Source organism: Diospyros lotus, chromosome 8 (genome assembly GCF_014633365.1).
Source record: "Diospyros lotus cultivar Yz01 chromosome 8, ASM1463336v1, whole genome shotgun sequence".
Taxonomy (NCBI): domain Eukaryota; kingdom Viridiplantae; phylum Streptophyta; class Magnoliopsida; order Ericales; family Ebenaceae; genus Diospyros; species Diospyros lotus.
The window spans coordinates 41,388,844-41,408,117 of record NC_068345.1 but is presented as its reverse complement, the minus strand read 5'-3'; the positions used below and the strand labels follow the sequence as shown (position 1 = coordinate 41,408,117).

The 19,274-nt window shown below is 35.0% G+C and overlaps 3 protein-coding genes across 5 annotated transcripts; all 3 read right to left on the bottom strand.

The window, feature by feature from the left end:
* Positions 1 to 4: 4 nt before the first annotated feature.
* On the bottom strand, positions 5 to 3,043 carry LOC127808070 (autophagy-related protein 8C-like). 3 transcript variants are annotated; one of them, XM_052346413.1, is made up of 6 exons: positions 2,616 to 3,043; positions 2,429 to 2,494; positions 1,807 to 1,862; positions 1,646 to 1,698; positions 390 to 508; positions 5 to 325 (listed from the first exon to the last, which is right to left on the bottom strand). In XM_052346413.1, exons 2-6 carry the CDS (start codon positions 2,463 to 2,465, stop codon positions 231 to 233), a joined length of 360 nt encoding a protein of 119 aa, XP_052202373.1. In that variant the 5' UTR covers positions 2,466 to 2,494; positions 2,616 to 3,043; the 3' UTR covers positions 5 to 230. The 3 variants fall into 3 exon arrangements, with proteins under 3 accessions (XP_052202373.1, XP_052202372.1, XP_052202371.1); XM_052346412.1 differs by having other exon boundaries at positions 2,666 to 3,040; XM_052346411.1 differs by having other exon boundaries at positions 2,671 to 3,036.
* A 4,016-nt stretch (positions 3,044 to 7,059) lies between these two features.
* Positions 7,060 to 14,605, bottom strand: LOC127808665 (probable beta-1,3-galactosyltransferase 2). Its single transcript, XM_052347233.1, has 11 exons — positions 14,487 to 14,605; positions 13,215 to 13,317; positions 12,177 to 12,241; positions 11,870 to 12,075; positions 11,710 to 11,764; positions 11,023 to 11,095; positions 10,763 to 10,883; positions 9,326 to 9,413; positions 9,110 to 9,235; positions 8,777 to 8,886; positions 7,060 to 8,060 (listed from the first exon to the last, which is right to left on the bottom strand). Exons 1-11 carry the CDS (start codon positions 14,603 to 14,605, stop codon positions 7,876 to 7,878), a joined length of 1,251 nt encoding a protein of 416 aa, XP_052203193.1. The 3' UTR covers positions 7,060 to 7,875.
* A 1,197-nt stretch (positions 14,606 to 15,802) lies between these two features.
* LOC127808664 (uncharacterized) lies at positions 15,803 to 16,339 on the bottom strand. The gene has a single exon (XM_052347232.1). It carries the CDS (start codon positions 16,337 to 16,339, stop codon positions 15,803 to 15,805), a length of 537 nt encoding a protein of 178 aa, XP_052203192.1.
* Positions 16,340 to 19,274: the final 2,935 nt, after the last annotated feature.

Below are 19,274 nucleotides of genomic sequence, written 5' to 3'. Positions count from 1 at the left end.
TCAATAGCAAACAAAATACCCCAAAATAAATTGATACGTTACCTACAATTGAAATTTATCCACTGAAATCGAATACTTACATAGAACTCTTAAAAACAATAAGCTACCGGCAACAAATTTTTCATGATCCCAGATAGCACTAAATATAGGCAAGACTTTAAATTCTTATGAAATAGCTAACAATTTACACCTCCGAGCATTTTATTCACAAAATATAGGAATCGCTGAGCTTAGAAGGCCCCAAATGTATTCTCGCCATTGTAAGTCATGTAAAGAAAGCCATCTTCATCCTTGTTTTCCTCATAAATTGCAGATATCAAAGAAGCTGAAACAACAGGGAAAAACTTAGGAAAAGAACTTGTATTGAAAGGAAAACAATTCCTACTCACCAGTGGGAGGTAGTGTGTTCTTGACAAAGACAAATATGGCCTTGTCAGCACCGAGCTTAATCCTCTTTCGAACAACATAAACAAATTGCCCAACAGTACAATCACCAGGGACAAGATATCTGTTTCCACATGTTGATGACAATGGAGAGACGTAAGTAAATTTAGCATTTCAACCAGTCCATAAATGGTCCATCAAACCTGAATTCCCAATTCTGGGTGACCACATATATATAACTGAACATGTACGAAGCATTTGAGGAGTGTAATGAACTGCAATCATAACTAGATGTCTAGAATCCTAGTGAATGATTATCAAATGTTGTGCGAACATCGAACACCAGAAGTTCAATACATAAACTAAGAGCACAAGTATTCAGAACCATACTAGTTGTCCATATAAGAAAACCAATTGATGAAAAGAAATGCCAAGGGAAACACTATTCATTAAATCTTCCCATCTCAACAAATCACTTTACTTAGATAATATAATGCAAAGCCAACTACATAATGGGCCTAAATATCCATTTGCCCAGGAGAGAACCAATTCTGCATCATCTACATGACAAGCATGGTAATCAAAGAAAACTGTATGTACTCAAACATACTGATTCCTGCTGCACAAGATACTACGTGCTTAAATGATTTCACCAATGATTCACCATAAAACTTAATTATACTCCATAAATCCTCAACCAGAAGAAACAACTTCCACCAATACATTGAAACAACTTAATTAGCCATGTCAATTTTCAACCCTCTCCAATCGTCTCAATTAAATATCAATGTCAAATTCATGTCAGAATGGTGCATCAGAAAACACGCTCATTGGCATCTACACAATTCAAAATAAAAAGTTATGACAACACTTGCTCAAAAAAATAAAAAAAGTTCTGGCACCTACATCAAATTCTTGATAGGGAAGAACGAGCTATAAATTGCATTCAAGAATATAGAATGAATTACAATAGAAATTCCACATGAAATCATAACAGAGTTTTGCTACTCTCAACACTGAAGAGCTTGTATAAAGTGAGGAATTGAATTCCTAGATGAGGGTCTATAAAATGGCAATGTAGATAATTGATAAAGTTATATTACACCACAATAATCAAAAAAGGAACCTCCACGATCGAAAACACATCAAAAGCACCATCAGGACATGTGCACTGACACTAGAAAGACAGAATCTGAAGAATAATTGAAACATGAATAACAAAAAACTGCTACTGAAATTGTTGAAGTACAGAAGAGCATACTTTTTCTTGTCAATCTCAGGAATGTCACTTCCCTCAGCCTTCTCGACAATTACCTATAGGAAAGTTATTTTGTAAGAGAAAAAAAAAAAATTGAAGTAGCAACCTAACTGCATTATGGTAAGTTCCAGCTATTTCTCTTTTTAAAGAAAAATAAATCTTACTGGTATTCTTTCAGGATACTTCCCTCGAATGTGAGCAGACTCTGCCAGCCTCCTCTCTGAAAGGCAGAAAGCAAATTACTTAACAAGAAACAGACAAGCTATATTAAACGCCTTAAAAACTTATCTCAGGGTTCAGGAAATAATATTCATTAGCCCAGCAGCTAGAATACATATGTATAATGCACACTTGCACAGATTTTATGGATGGTGTCTGCAAATTATTTTCTCCAAATTAAGTAACAAAAAGCATGAAGATGCATCTTCTAGACTCAAGAGACAATCAAACCATAACTCCAACAGGAAGGCCTAAATTTCATGCGCAAAAAAACTGTTTACCAAATTCTGGAATAAAGACAAATCCAATTAAATATCAAGCTGATCAACGTGCTTCGGTGTCCAACCAAAAATCACGAGAGAACTCCCATCAAGAGCAACAACTTTTACTGTAGATTCCAATCAAGCCGACTATACAAGTCTTAAAAATCTTAAGAATAATTGAAACCCCTGTGAAATATCATGGATTCAAGAGCCCAAATATCATGGATGGCCAAAAAGTTGGATGGATACAAACAAGGGTTCCACATAAAAGGTAAACTTAAAAAAAAAAAAAAGAAAAACAAACCCAAGGGATGTTCGAGCTTGAAGGAGCTTTCGAACATTGTAAATCTCACGCTTCTTCGATTGCTCTCTGCAAATTTCAATCATCGAAGGAGCATTACACCCTCCACCAAAAAACCCACCTCACCAAATACGCAAATAAATGTATAAAACTACAATGGAAAATGCGAACAGAAAAGGTCGCAACTAACACGAAGGTTTCTTCCAAGAATTGAATGAACTGGAAAAGAAGGAAAGCAACCTAACCGAAATCAACGAATTGGGTCTCCGCAGATTGTGCTTGATTGATTGATTTATCAATCGATCGATCAAAGGACGCCAAGCCCTGGCTACCAAAATCCAGAGCGAATAATTGAGTGACTGCTTGAATTACGAAAAGAAGGGGCCTTTAAGAAGCGGATGTGATTAGGGTTTCCGACTCTAACACGATACCAAAGAGATAAAGCTTGGGTTTGGCCTACTCTCTCGCCTGGATGCTTATCTCGACGTTATTCTAAAACTATCTAAGAAGCCTTGCTTGTAAAACAATACAATCGATAATGATAGCGTTTTGAAGGTTGTTTAATTAATATTTCTAAGTCCTTTCTAACCTAAAATTTCTTCATTATTTCATCCCATCTTCCCTACAGCCCCTATAGCTCTAGAATTACTGCAAAATTTTCGTAGCTTTTAAGATTATTTTTCAAATGAAAGGGATAACTCTTCACCATCGATCCTGTCACTAAATCACCCTTAATCTCAGTCCCAACTCTTGAAACTCAAAATAACCCTAGTTTTACGCCTAACTATAAGCGAGAGATCACATTAGGAATGGATAGAAAAGTAATACTAGAAACATGTTTGTGTTCTTGCTAAGGTGTGATACATATGAGTATGATTTAAATTTATGTTTATTAAAATAATATTTTTGTCAATTACATTGTTCATGATACTTTATGTTTTTTCATGTAATAATTTAAATAGGCTAAACTCATAATTTAGTCATATTATTTTGACATTTTTTGTTTGTGTAACAATATAAACTTTTTATTATTTTAATTACACCATTGTGTTATGTATTTTCGAGTTAATTGCACACTACACTAGCGTGGCAAAAGACTCATGGTATCGATGTGCTCGAGCTCATTTGGAGACCTATAAAAAAAATTATTTTTTGATTAAATGAGAGCACATGGATTGTGGCAACAATGTGTCGTTGTTAAAGGCAGGGGCGAATCTAGCAATTTGGGGTAGGTTGGGTTGAGGATGAGCTGAATTGGATTTGGACTGAATTTTACCTTAAAAATTTTTATTTTGTTGTGGGCTACCCTGGGCTAAAACCCAGACAGCTCACCTTTAAATCCGCCCCTAATTAGAGGCAAAGAACATGAGCAAGAAGGCGTCATGGGGCGGTAGGGACATATTAGGTGGTTGATGGAAGGATCACTAGAGGAAGGGCCTCGTAATGGTTGCTATGTATGATGCATGAAAACTTTTTGGAGGCATCATTTCGATGTTTCAGAAATATTTTCATTTTTGAAAAGTCAAGAAATTTTTTCGGGCTATTTTATAATTTTAAAAACTTTTCATGGTCGTTTCGTAATATTATGAAAATATTGATCCACAAATAAAGATGAAATTTTTTTCATCTCTAACACAAAAGTTTAAATTTTTTCTAAAATTTGTTCTCAATATTTGTTTGAATTTATTATGAAATTTATATTTATTTTTAGATTGAATAACTATTTTTTATAATTTTCTATATTAAAAATTATATTTACAAAAAAATCTCTATATTTTTTTATATATGTGTTTCTCCCTCATTTTTGTTTCTTATTTTTTTTTTAAATAACGTTTTTTTCATTTTCTTATTCGTTTCCATTTAACCTAGGCTACTATGGTGTGCAAAGCGATTAGAATTGATTTTTTGCTCATAGCGTTGTTGCTTTTCCTTTCTCAGTACCAAAAGCAAAAGCAAAGGTTTGGTGAAAGCACCAAGTAGTGTTGTCGTCGCTTATAGTCATATTTAGTTGTTGAAACTTTATCTAAGTGCTTTTCTAGTTTTTATCAGCTCGTATATTGCACCCACTGACTCAATTCTAGGTAAGTGTGTAATTAACTCGAAAATATATGGTCTAAGATAGTGTTTGTTAACCAAAATATAGATCGAAAAAAATAGAATATAAAAAACATCTCGAATAAAAATATTTTTCATTGTATTTGTTAAATTTATCTGAAAATAAGTCATGTAACTTTTTATCTTTGACTTTTTTAATAAATTTATCTATCTTTTTTTTTGAATAAGGTATTTTAGGCTTTACACATAAGTTATTTTGATATAATCTTATCTTACGCATTTTAACAAACCTTATCTAAGAATATAATAAAAAAATTAAATTATTATACAAAAAGATATTAAAATACATGAGTTAAATTATAAATTTGTCCAGTTTAAATATGTTAAACTTTGTGGGCAAGTTATTACATAGTATGAGAGCCATCCTCAATGCTAGCCATCACCTCCAAACTTAATAGATATTATCAATGATGGCTCAAGTAATACTTTAAATATATAAATATGTACAAATATAATAGTTGGAAGAAACTTAACTTTCTAATGTAATTTTTCGTTTTATTTCTTAAACAATTATTTTTTTAAATTTAAATCTAATTTTCTTATCACTAAATAACAGTTTGAAATGCCACAAGTCATTTTCTAATAAGGGTCTTTAAATTTTAATTGAAACTAAAAAATTGATCTAATCTATAAGTGATATTTTAAAATTTTATATTAAAAACAATAAAAAAATAATTTAAACCAACTAAGAGTCTAAGACTAAACAAAACTGACACTTAATATATATGTGTGTGATAATTGTGACAAAAAATTTAAGTTCAAAATTAAAATTCCTAATTTAATCATGATTATAATTTTAAATTTAACTATGATTGAGATATTAAATTTAATTGTGACTGAGATTTATCTCAATTAAAAACTTATCTTATTAATTTATTTTTTAATCAGAATATAATTTATTGTGTACATCTATAAATAAATATTAGGTCTATAAATAAATTTTCAATACCATTATCTTAGTGATATTTTAATAGTAATAATATATTTTTTATAATATTGATATCATTATAATAATATTTTATTGTTTCTGCACTTAATTTTTCTTAATTTAAATTTCTATGTTGATTTATATGATTAGTAATTTGACCGTCATTTGTTTTCCATTCAAAATCATAACAATATGTAAAAGGTTGATATATATATATATATATATATAATAAACAAATATGGAAAAGGTTGGGCCATCCACTTGCTGGCCCGTAAAAACGGACTTTTTAACACCGAATTATGAGCGTATGAAGGGATTGATGAACCAATAAGACTGAGTTCTCTTGCTGGAGGCCATTAATTCACTGTTCATTATTGTAATCTCGTACTCTGTACCAAATAACTAACTCCTCCTCTTTACTGAATCATTTGTCCCCCGAAAAGTACTATAGGGTTATGAACAAGCATTGAAACCAATTTCAGATTTCTTTTTCTTTTTTCATCCACATATGGCAACCATTATTATTATTATTATTATTATTTGGTGTTTGATGACGTAATTCTCACTAAACCCACAAATTATAGTTATTTGTAACCCTTTGTTAATAAATCTGTCGCGTAAAAGTTTGAATCTTTAAGTAGCGTAAAAAAACTATCAAAACTTCGAGTATGCACAAATTTAAGTCAAATATTAACACCCATAACATAATAATTCCCAGCCTTAAAAACGCGAAAAAGAGGACCAAAAGTGGGGGTTGAAAACATAGGCTTTTGCTGACACCCGAATGGGATTTTTTTTATTAAACTCTGTCCATTATATGGGTTTTTTTGTGGTTTTCTTCTTGGGGGTCTGATTTAACTTTGAGTAGACCGTAAGGCAAACCAATTGACAGGAAAATTAAGGCACCAACCGATCAACTTTTTTTCAGTTGGGAAAAAAATTCAAATGCAGGGGTCACTGCTCCAACATGCCTTTTTCCTTTCCTTCTTCCTTCCCCGACCTCATAAATGCTTACTGAAACCTCCAGATTTGCTCCACTGAGCTTTTCCATCCTTTCTATGCTTTTGAATAAATATACCAACCTCTTTTTCGTTGGGTTGTTGGCAAATTCAATGCTCAATTTTTTCAAAACCTCCCTCTCTCTCTCTCTCTCTCTCTCTCTCTCTCTCTCTCATAAATAGGTGAGGAGGAAGAGAAGAAATTCTCAAATATCCATTCCTTTCCATGGCTCTGTTCTTCCTTTCCTTTGCATTCCAAGACCATCTCCTGTTCTGCCTATTTGGTTCTTTCTTCATTCTTGTTCATTTCATCAAGCTTTGTGTTAAGAGCAGTTGCTAACTCATGCTCACAGCCACTTGAGCATGTATCTTCTGGGTAAGTGCCCAAATAGAATAAGAACACGAGATATTGGTACGGTTCAATTTAAAACTAAGCTCTAAATGTGGAGTTTTATTTTTTGAATTGAGCCGTGCCAATATCACGTGTAACAGCGTACCTCAACTTTATATCTATTCAGCTTCAATATCTGGTTGAGCCCTTGTGCAGGTACACACATTGCAGGCTTCTAGCATGAAAAGGTAGTGTTTTTGTAATTTACAAGTCATTTAACTTGTTTTTTATTTTTGTTTTACTAGAAAATCATTCAGCTTTTATTCCTTCTTTACTTGGTTTATACATAAAGGCCCCCCTCTTTTTTGACAAAGCGACATGGATGGGTCCAAGATTCTTCTTAATCACATTATCAGTTCTTTGAATTGTTCTTGTGTGTTCTTTTTCCTTTTTTTTTTCTGGGATTAGCTAGAGCTGTCTGAGAAGACTGCAAAACCCAACTGTCAAAAGTATGCATACATCATACAAAAATGCTATTTAAACGCTTAAGTTTGACGAGATTCTATTCGTGCGTTATATTTATATTATTATATTTAAAAAGCAATTCTTCATTTCACTTGGCTGGCAAATGATTGAGCGCACAATTTTGAAGGGCATCAGAAAGGCCACAAGTAATGAACAGAATCATAATGTGGCTATGTTAAACAATCATTTGTGTTTCTGAACAATTTCAATGAGTTTTTTGATATTTTCTTGAATAGAGATATAATGCATATGTAATACAGCACATTCATAATAATATAATAATAATAAAAATGCTTTGATTTCTAAACATGACAGAAATAACTTAAAAAAGCAAGCAGTGTCGCTCAAAATCTAATAGCTGTCTACATATATGTTGCAGTCTAATTAATGTTCACTCTTAAACAAAACTTATTGTGCAGCTAATTAAAGGCCATGGTGAACAAACTATTAACACAGTACTACAACCATTTAAAGAATGGGGATCAACAGTTACCTTCCTTCAGTGTTGTGCTCATTTAAGGAAAGACCATGTCACCTGGGAGCTTGCTGAAGGTTATGTCTGTTGATTTAATGAACTTGCTGCCCTTTGGTCAGTTGATTCGCCCCACAAAACACTCTCAGGCTCTTTACACCGCTGATGAATGCCCAAGATCCTCTCAGTAGACCGGCAAATCCCACTGCATCTCCAGTTGAATGTAGCCACGCATCCGAGGCCTATCAGAGCCCTAACCTGGCACTCTGCAAAACAAGTTATTATCGCCAATCCTCTACTATCCCCGAGCAAAGAGCGACAAGTTTCTGCATCTGTAATACAAGTTTAATACACTTTTTCCTTTTCTTTCAAGACTAGTGTTCTTTTAAGTGGTGGTTCTCTTTCTCCTTTCGCTGCAATTCTCTACTCTTCCAGGAATAAACAGATAAATTGGAAGTGTGGAAGAAAATCAAAACAAATACACGCACATACATAGGAAACTTAAAGAACTATGATCAAAGTAGTTGGGTGACAGCCCAAGCTGGCTTACAAGGGAAAATTATCCACATAGTATGACATCCTAATCTAGGTTATTCTGCTTAAAACAACGGTTTCAACTAGCCAGATGCTCTAACTAGAAAAGAATAAAAGAAAAGCTCCGCCAGTCACTTGTGAACAAACTGAGGATAGATGAAATGATGGTAATTGTAGGAAAACGTAAAAAGGTCTAAACAATACCATTTACCATAAAGTAAACAAATCAAATCAGTGATTTGAGAGGGCACAGCGCCTGATAGAGGGTTCTACGACTCAACTATCATGTCCAATAGGATTGTAAAAAACGAGAAGAAAACATATGACATGACTTCATTAAACATATGATATGATTTCATTATGGCACAAGCAGTTTCAGGGATTCTTTTCATTCAAGCCTGGCCAATCGGAATTTTATAAGAACATTAAACTATAGTTGTGAAATTACCATCTATGGAGCCACAACACATTCTCCTATCATCAACATGCTCCACCTCTAGTCCAATAAACCAAGATCCCAACGAAACATCTTCATTTGCATACTTGTGAAGCAGATTCCTGGGACAATGAGAAATGACTTTTCTTATGCCATGTGCATGAATAATAACCAATGTAGCTAAAAGAGGTTGTAGGCATCTCCCAGCTTGGGAAAAACATGGCACTTGGAACCAGAATTCGCTGATTTTGAAGGGAAGCTTCCAGCTATTATGTTGCATTGGCTCATTCGAGAATCAGACACCAAAAACTTTTTAACCCATCTAAAAGAGGTGAGTGAAATTACTGGTTTGCTAAAATATAGGAAGCCAACTCTTTGGAAATAGCATATATTTGTCCAGTAGCATGGCGGAAATAGTTGTTTTCTTCGTCCCCAAATTTCCAGTACTCCGGTTCATAGTACTTCACTCCCCTGTTTAACAAGAACAACTCTTTAGAAACAAATAGATACAAGTGAATCAATATTCTCATCAGCTGAAATCTATCAGATAATTGTGCTCACTCCTCATAAAGCACGGGACCAGACTTCATGCAACCAATGTATACCCGTGGCTTGTTAAGGTGATTATGCAGAATCCTTGATAATCTTCCTGTAGTGAATTAAAAGGTATGACAGCGAAAATGACTTCAACAATTAGTAAAGGTCGTTCTGTCAAGAAATTGATATGATCAAAAACATTTGGCAGATGGGAGGTCCGAATCCAAAGTAGATATAACGGTCATTTACCACAAACGTGGATAGAATATCAGTTCCGTTAAGTTGGTCTGAACTTTAACATTTAGCAAATCGGAGGTCCACAAACCCAAGTAAACACAGAGGACTGTTTAATATAAGCTTGGACAGAAATTTCACTCTGAAATCCTTAAAGGTCAAATGGCAATGCCAAGCTTCTAAGTACATGTTCTTGACAAAAAAAATCGGATGAAATAGGGTTAAAATGATGTTGATATCAGATGAGTTCACGGCACAACTAGGCAATGCCATACAGTTATATACAATAAAACGAGTCAGATTCTGAATGAATTCTGACAGCCATGAACTTTATCAGTTGGACGGCAAAAGTGATAGATGCTCTCAGAGAATTAAGATAGCCTGTTCAGGAATTTTGGGCCAAAACCCATTTACAGAGCAATCTGAGGCTGCTTGTAATACATTTTTTTGTCTGAGACCATATGAAATGCCGTGAACATAATCTGTCAGAGGTAAATATTTATTCATCAGAAGTGTTGTCATAGGTGAATACAGGATTCAGCAGGTTGTCATTCTGTTCCAAGGTACCACAATGACAGATAATGTCTCTATGACCTCGGATACCATAATACTTATGACCAAAGATTTATGTCACCTCCCTAATTTTGTTAAAAAAATAGCATTCTAGCAGTTGTATGAAGCAGTAGAATCCAACCATCTGTGTAAACATTTAATCCCCAAATTTCAATACAATTACAGCACTATGCGGAATCCCCAGATTTCTATGTGCCAAAAAATTTGTACTATGCCACCATATTAACAGCAAATGTGATAACATTGCATGAAAATGAAGAGACCTATTCTCACCGTGGGGGGATCAATGATTATCATTGAATATTGTATCTTATTTTTCTAATAGTATTATTATGCTCAACTGACTTTAGCAAATATAAGCAACACATGGTACAAAAACCTTGTGTAATTCACTCCTATGAGGCACAACTTTTTGTTTCTCTTATTTGGCCATTCTCATTTTATTGATATATGGATTTTTTTTTTCTTAGCTCACTTTCTTACTTTTCCAACATGATACAGTGGCTACAATAAGAACTAAGCCTATAATATGACTGCTTGGAGAAAATCATGAGAGTCTAATCAAATTAAATCTTTTTCCCTCAAATCTTCTTAATTTTTAAATATAGACCAAGCGGAAAGACTTATTCATATTAAAACTGGCTTTCTCTTTACCTATGTTTACGTGAACATCATCATCTATTTTGACATAGAAATCTGCATTCCACGAAGTGACAGCGGTAGCAAAATATATCTTTGTTTTTGCTGACAACTCATGATAGCCCTCAACATGTTCCTGCCAACAGAGTATACACAAATTGGAGTGTGTGCCTATAAAAGCCACTTCTATTTAGACAAGACATTCATGGGACACAAAACAAACAGTTGACAGTGCTTGGAACAGGGGAAATAAACAAGAAAGAAAGAAACATCACCAGCCTCAAGAAGTCTCCATGTTCTCTGTCCTCTGCTTCAATAGCTTTGTCAAGAGCGTCACCAGATGTTGAACTAGTGGAGGAAAACAATTAACAGAATTATGTTCACTCTTAGGTTCCAAGTGCAAAGCTCACTGACATGCAGAGAGCACGTGCAAGAGCATGATATATTTGGTGCTTTGACTATCTGTGCTGTCACATTATCAGGAAGTAGATAATGGTTCTCAGCTTTGGACTGTAGGTACTAGACCAACTATCCAAGAAACAAAATATACAGTATTGTGGATCCCTTGGCTCTTCTTCACTTTCAATACCTGAAGCAGTTGCAGGTTATATATGGACACTAAGGGTATCATTTTATGCAAGTACAATATGAAACATTATTCAGTGCAGCCAGCCAAATGCTAAATTATCTGGAGTTTCTATGCTAAATTAGTGGTGGGGTGGTTTACATGTAATTCTCCTAGGAGATGCAGTCCCAACTTCATCATTACATTTTTACAATAATAAAAAAATCGTAACTTCTTCAATGTGATAAGTTGTACAGAATAAACCACTAGTAAAGTGGTAAGACACGAGTTAACAAGACTCGAGGTATAGGTATGGAAAAAGCAATAGATTTTATCTAAAGAAAAAAATGGTAGCTTGATAAGATCGGCTCCATGAAAAGACATGCAAAACTTATACCTGTGACCAACAACAAAACATATGACAATGCCCTTCTCTTCCTCTAGCTTCTTTTTTTTTCACCTAATTATTCATTTTTCAATAAAAACCATTAATCACGGATCAGACACAGTAATATCAATGATGAAACTAAAATAAAGCTGCAAGATCAACAATGAACCTCGAGGGAACCAAGTTTGTCGCAGAGAATCTCTTCGACTTCGACTATATAAAGCTGTATTAACTCCTATAACCATGAAATATTTTCTTTTAGAATTGGCAGCCTTTTGGTTTGTTGAAGCAGAATAGCCCTTCAGCAGAGATGTGTTTCCTGTTTGTCCAACAGCTGTTTCACAGGGAAATTTCCTGATTATGCTACCTAGAGTTCTGCACCTCACAATCAGGATAAGGAGTTAAGTTTAGATGGTTCTATGGAAGAGGCAACATTTATAAAATAATTCCAACTCACATGCATCGGGATTGCTTACTTGTTGGCATGATGGGCATTTAGAAGTTCACCAGAATTGTTGTTGGATTCATGACCTATAAGATTCTGACAAAGACCAAGAAAAGGACAAGTTAGCGTGCACATATGAGTGTTGTAAACACAATAATTAAATGAAGCAGCAAGAAAAGAAGTAAATAGTTAATGCTGAGTCTGGAGAGACAAGCAATAAAGTGAATTCTCCAGAATTAACCACACATTCTTCTTGTTGATCATTAAATCAGCTAAAATACTAAGCTGTCTGTGCAACGCTGCCAAAGTGAAATCTTTAAGGTTCTCTCAATGGGATAAAAAGAGCTTCTTCGACAAGCAAAAGGCTGCCAATTCTAACCACGATGACTAAGGCAACCACTTTCTTTTACAACGATCATTAAGGAGTGATATGGGGTGATATTTTGGCTCTTGGATGTTAGACAATTAACAAAGTTGATGAAGGTTTGGATGGAGTTTGCTGCTTCAGATCAACAGAAAGAATCCCCAAGTAGGCATTCAGTTTAACTTATTTATCCTTGGAAATTTTGAATACCCTTTAAGCTGAGCCAACTAGGTCCCGCCTGCAACCTGCTTTATCCAGTGACTGTTGTTTTGAGTGATCATAACAGCCAAGTTCAAGCTTTAATTTTGAAAATAAATAAATAAAGAGCTAGTAGGAAGATTTAGCTTCTGCTCATTCATCCCTTTAAGCTGAGCCAACCAGGTCCCGCCTGCAACCTGCTTTATCCAGCGGCTGTTGTTTTAAGTGATCGTAACAGCCAAGTTCAAGCTTTAATTTTGAAAATAAATAAATAAAGAGCTAGTAGGAAGATTTAGCTTCTACTCATTCATCCAAACTCAAAAGCCAAGCTGATATCAATTAGCTTCTTCTGTCTTATAGTCACCATATTGGTGATAGCATACAAAACGAAGTAAACATCAGCAGGGTTTTGCCAATTGTTCAAGAGGCTATCAAAGCCATTCTTCCTTAAAGTTGGCTCTTTGTGGAGCTAAATATTAGCTTTTGCTCAAATGAAGATGAACTCACAAGTTTTGAATTTAAAGCCTGAGAAACCCAGTGTCTTCTTTCAGCCTCGACTTTGCTTTTCATTTTCATTGCAATATCCGTTGTCTCAGGCACCAGCCATATCCTGAAACCAGATTCTCCCGATTAATATGGCATGCAGATATTGTTAATAGTTCACTATTGACTTATAATTTGAACATTTTCTATCCTGAGGAGGGAGTGGTCAATTTAATATTTACACATATATGCACATCGATACTCAAGTGATCATAAATCTAGGTTTTAGTTTCAGTTTTGAAAACCAACATGAGCATGTAAAAATGTAGCCAAGTGGTTTTGTTACAGTGCAAATGTTTTCCATTGTTGCTTTAGCAAGTAGAATAAACAGAAATTTTATAAGGCATATATTCTTGCTGATTGGAAATGTTCAAGTTTTGTTGTTAAATTTGATGAAAAGGAGTCCAAACCTTCTCACAACTTGAGCTGAAATACATATAAAATTACATATATGCTTCTATTTCTAAAGATTTGTAATGTATTTCTCATTAAAATACTCTTATTTGATTTGTAATGGAAACATATGATAGCAGAACCCATTTAGTCAAATTTCTCCATGTTAGGTGCAAAATAAAGTGGAATTTGGAGAATGTAGAATCTGAAAAAGAATACTAAAGTTAGAGAATGCTAAACAGAGATAACTTCACATATTGTGGCCTTTTCCAGCGTATAGAAACCATAAAGTGCCAGAATACTTCAGAATTGCCAAGCAATGGATAAAGACAAGACGGATAAAAACATCTGTATCAACTTCACCTGATTAATATGCATCATTTGCACCAAAGAAAGAGATTTTTAAAGGGACATTGGAGAGCATTTGAAAAAAAAAAATTACATAAAATGACCAATAAAATCCAAAAGTACTGATAATTACCACAAGAACAATAACAATAATAACAGCATGAAGGCAAGGAAGCGCATTAGAATTCTTAGTGGCTCCAATCTAAAACCACATTATCCAAATCCAGATTCATATTGAAAGGCACATACCAAATCCTAAGCCATTCAAGGTAGACATGTAATATGTAACTCAAGACTGAAACTTCCAATTTAAATCAGAATCAACACTAATCAGTGCTTCCTCGTCTTCATCCAACAAGCACCACGTTCAGTTTAACCCAGAAATTCAAACTAAACCACAAAACGCCTCTATTCCCACATGGCCAGAATGAGTGAAGCATTCAAGAAATCAAAAATTACAAATTTTAAAGGTGAAAACCCCATAAATAGAAGTACCTGTTAGTGAAGAACAATCCAGCACAAAAGCTGGCAAGACAAAGCAAAAGCACCCAACTTCTTGAAACAGAAGCTTTTGAATGTGATTCCCCCGCCGTACCTCTACTCTTCATTGACATTTTCACTTCTCTTCTTTCATCCCTCAATTTAAGAGCAGGGGAACAATACAAATAGAAATTAAATTAGAAAAAAGCTGAGCAATCAGTCAGAAAGAGACGAAGAAAACTGCGATTAAACCTCAGTATCAAATGCCGGGCTTCAAATGAAGCTCCCGTTTCTCTTCTGTCTCTTTCTCTTCTGCGAAAGCATGGGAGGAGTGAGAAGATCCTCTAACTGCCATCTCTTAATGGGTCCTTCCAAAAAACAAACGCTCCTGGCTTGGAATTGAATGGATGCCAAATAGTAGTGGTAGCAGTTACAGTTTCGCGCAGAGCTGGGAATGGATCGGGTAGGTGGGTTCAAGCAAGTCCATGACATGAATGCAAGGCTGTGTTTTCAAAGGGAAAGAATCATCCATTCGTCCATATTTGCTTCAACGACCAAAGAAATAAAAGCATAGAGAAATAATTGTTTCTCCTTTTTTGCTTTTTAAGGGTAAATTTACACTTAACATTCTGAAATTCTAGAGATTATGACGAAATTTTATGAGATTTAAAATATGTATTAGTTATTATTTCTGTTGTTAAATAATAATAGTTAAATTAGTAGCTCTAAATCCATCCCAGCCATCGCCAGAGCTCATTCCTTCTCTTTATCTATTCATGAAAATACAACTATTCATGTCTTAATGTCGAGCCCTCTTATGAACAACTCGTCTGTCATCCGCATGCAATAGTTTAAGATTTTTACTAAAAATCTCATAGATAATCATAAGTCTCATATTCCTATTAAATAACATTTTCATCTGCAGCTATGATCTCACGTGTACTAAAATAATAATCTAATCTAAGAAAGAGTCAAAACAGTAATTAAGGAGATTTCCCACTTCATATGAATCAACCTCTCTGACAAAATTTCATAAGCTGCCAAATATTCTCTTTTCATTCGCTACTTGAAGAAAAAAAAGAAAAGGGAGAACAGCAAGAGAGCGGCTCTGACAACTTTAGAGACTCTCTATGGAGTAGGAATTAATTAAATGCATTATATATAAGCTAAAGTTGATAACAAGGGTGGAGATGGTAAGCATCTTGACAATGACAAATCACATGAAGGCGATGATAGGTGACTCAAATGGCGGCGGTGAAATTAAAATGAAGAAAACGTGGATGGACGAGGAGTGTAGATGAATCTTATTAAGACTGCGGAACGGAGAAGGCTCACTCTAGGAAACCGGTTTTCGTTAAGATGGCATTTCGAACTTTTCTGAGATCTCTTCCTTTGAGAGTTCTTCCAATCCCTTCACACATGGAGAAGGAAGAGATCTGGCTTCTTCCAAGCTTCCTGGCTATGCATTCATGTGGAGGAACCATTTCCTCATCATCACTATCACCATCACCATCCACATCACCATCAACAACAACATCAATAATGTCATCATGATCGTGAACCTCATTTTGACAAACTCTTGAACCAGCTCCAGCTTCCCCCTTCTTGGAGTTCTTCCTGTAAATCTTGGACCAGTCGGGAATGTTCAATGGAGCTGATGATTGTTCAGACACTTTTGGCTCTTTACTACCAGCTACAGAGCTAGCCCTAGGGATCAGCCTTGGAGCAGCAGATAAACGCCATGTAGAAGGTGAAGCCTTTCTCAGTGCTTTTGGGCTTGAATCTTCTGATCTCTCCTTCCCCACAGCCCATACATCTTCTTCTTCAAGGTCTCCATCCCACATGGAGATGAAATGTCCATCTGCCATTGCTAGACAAAACGGTGCCCACTGCCCAGAGCTTGAAAAGGTATATAGATAAGTAGAAAGGAGGTAGTTTTTCTTTTCCTTTTCTTTTTTTTCTTTCTGTTGGGAGAAAATGAAATATTTTCTCGGGAATCAAAAAGGTTAAAAAAGGGTGTAAGAGAATAACATCAGGAATCTACCACCAAAAAAAGGATCAGAGCTTTAAAGCTTCTATCCAAATGGGTACTTGGAAGAGCCTGAAATGTAACCCCCACAAAAGCCAAACCCCCAAAAAGGCAACAGAACAAGTGTAAAAGCTCAGAAACTGCTCTTCTGTGCCTAATGCAAAACTCCAAACAAAATCACAGATTTCAAGGGGTTTCATCACCTGCAGCCATCAGAGTGAAAAAGACAACCACCCAACCAAGAAATGGATATAGATGGCATGGGCTTTGGCCACGAAAAATGGAAAGCGATAAAAGAAAACAAGGAAAATAATGGGTTTCATGAGCATCTCAAGTTTCTCACTTTGTTTTGTTCTACACAAGTAACCTGAAAATTGCTGGAAACTGAAGCGTGAATTTTCATTTTTCAATCAAACAAAGTCCAAACCGCCCACAGACACCTCTCTTTTCTTTTTTTTCCCCTTATGTTACAGGTTTGCTATTTGGATATTTCTTCAAGTAGGGTTTTTTTTTTGGTTCACATTGAATCTGTCGATAATAATTTTGTACTGCGCTGAACTCTGGAAAGGCTGACTGTTGATTGGGAGACGTGGATAGCAGGGATCGGTGCAACCAATCTCACAGATTTCAGTATATAACCTTATCCAATTAAACCACAAATAAGTTACTGTGTAGTTACCAGAGAATTCCGCAGAAAGAGAAAACAAGAACAGCTCAGCCTCTCTCTCTCTCTCTCTAAATGGAGACTTTCTTTAGGAAAAGGAAAATGCTAGGCGGCATGACTGATGACAGCATCACTCCTTTCTTTGAGAATGCCTAGGTGGGGATGCTATAGAATGGAGCAAAAAGCAGCAGCATTTGGTTGGCTGATTTACATAGAGATCAGTGGAGTTGGCTGTTCAGCGTTCAGTTGCAATTTACTAACTGTGACTGAATCTTCTGTCTATTCACGCAAATACGCCTAAATTTAGTCACTATTCAGGATAATTACATCCCCCCCCCGCGCGCGAGTCTTTCAGCTATTTTCACTAAATCACACTTGGCTTTGGGACGCTTGATCTCGGAGGGTGCCAGTTGGCATTAGGTGGGAGTTGGAGATATAAAGTAGTGGTCATTGGAGTTGGTGATGAGACCTAGAAAGCTCACAGACAGAAGATAAGTGAATGCCTCCCAGGGGCACAGCTGGATGACAAAAAAAAAAAAAGTGCTATAAAGTTGTGTTGAAGTTGGTTAGCTTGGTATTGATTTTTGAAGGAAGTAAATTTTTATATATTTTTTTTAATTAGTCATTGATAAGTGTTAATGAACGTAATTTCAAATCTTGATCACTCAGGCACACTCTTGATTTATCTCCCTTGTGATGATCTTGAGGCAAATTCGACCGAACACGAGTGATAGTGCGTAAGCTAAAAAAAAAAAAAGATAAATGAATGATGAAGAGAGTCTCGTGTCACGGTCTTGGTATATTTCTTACCTTAATCATATCTGTCTTACCTTGATCACACGCTAAGTCAGTCAAACCACAAGAGTAGATAAAGACAAGTGACTTTAAAAACTAAGAGTTTAAGTGAATAAAAGAGAATTCTTATTACCTTAAAAAAAGTTTACAAGTCAGTGCTTACAACTTTGCTTAGATGCTCACAAATAGGCATCCCCATGGCCTTCCACCTCTTCAATGGACCGTGGGGATCACTTTGATCCTATGATGATGATGATTGTTTTTTTAGAAACTTATTCCATCTCTATTATATTTTAGAATATTTTTCATAACTCTATAAGATTCCTTAATATTTTAGAACTTTTTAGGCTAGTCCAAACTCTTTTAGGCTAGTCTACATATTTTTAGAGTTTTCTAGAATATTCTAGAACATTCTATAATCTTTTAGGGTATTCTAGAATTCTCTTTTTGTATTTTAACTTAATCAACACATTTAGTCAATAACAATTTAAAATATCTACAATTTGAAGTAAAGGAGAAAGTACCAAACAAAGTATATTATAATATTCAACACAACATTATCTATATAAAATAATTTTAAACAACATCCATACAGAATAATTATATAACATTCAAAAAAAAGAAATAACAAAGAAAGCAAAAGAGAGGGATGAAGAAGACGATGGTTGCAGACGATGCCGAGTCGTGGGGGATGTGGGTCGGTAGCGACGAGTCACAAACCAAAGAGACCAAGAATACGACAATCAATTATGGCTAGTTGCAGACCAAAAGGATAACAGTCAGTGACGGCAAATAGCAAGCCAGAGGAATGAAAAAGACATTGGTGTTGCAATCTAGAGGTAGAGAGGGGTATGAGAATGGCAATGCAATGGGCCAAAGGCTATTCGGTAGGTGGTGTGTGGGTCACTAGGTCTGGGTCAGTGGCAGCAAATTGGTTCGATTTTAATTTTGATTCGGTGGTGTTGTTCGGTTAATTGGTCAAAATGATAGTGTTTTTAAAAATTTTGGTCGGTTTGATTATGTCAATTTTTATTTTTTTTTGGCAAAGTAACAAACTAAATTGAACCAAACTACCAGAAAATTTTAATTGAATCGAACCATTCTATAAAATGAATCGAACCAAACAATTTTAATTAGTTTAATTTGGTTAATTCAGTTTAACTGAATTTTTGCTCAGTCATAGTGATTTTTAAGTGAATAGGGCAAGTATAAGTTTTGTAATGGGGCTAAATGTAATTAATTCTAAGATTTAATATTTCTCATTTATGATATGTGCAATGACGGTAAGATCCATAGCAAGCCATGTAAATCAATT

What these genes read in the sequence shown, in the direction of transcription:
- LOC127808070 (XM_052346413.1), bottom strand. Translation starts at nt 2,465, where the DNA reads ATGTTCGAAAGCTCCTTCAAGCTCGAACATCCCTTGG. An exon ending in AGTATCCTGAAAGAATACCA is followed by an intron (nt 1,699 to 1,806) that starts GTAAGATTTATT and finishes ACTTTCCTATAG; the next exon opens with GTAATTGTCGAGAAGGCTGA. An exon ending in GAACACACTACCTCCCACTG is followed by an intron (nt 326 to 389) that starts GTGAGTAGGAAT and finishes CTGTTGTTTCAG; the next exon opens with CTTCTTTGATATCTGCAATT.
- LOC127808665 (XM_052347233.1), bottom strand. Translation starts at nt 14,605, where the DNA reads ATGTCAATGAAGAGTAGAGGTACGGCGGGGGAATCACATTCAAAAGCT. An exon ending in AGGCTTTAAATTCAAAACTT is followed by an intron (nt 12,242 to 13,214) that starts GTGAGTTCATCT and finishes GGTCTTTGTCAG; the next exon opens with AATCTTATAGGTCATGAATC. An exon ending in TCCTATATTTTAGCAAACCA is followed by an intron (nt 8,887 to 9,109) that starts GTAATTTCACTC and finishes TCATTGTCCCAG; the next exon opens with GAATCTGCTTCACAAGTATG.
- LOC127808664 (XM_052347232.1), bottom strand. Translation starts at nt 16,339, where the DNA reads ATGGCAGATGGACATTTCATCTCCATGTGGGATGGAGACCTTGAAGAA.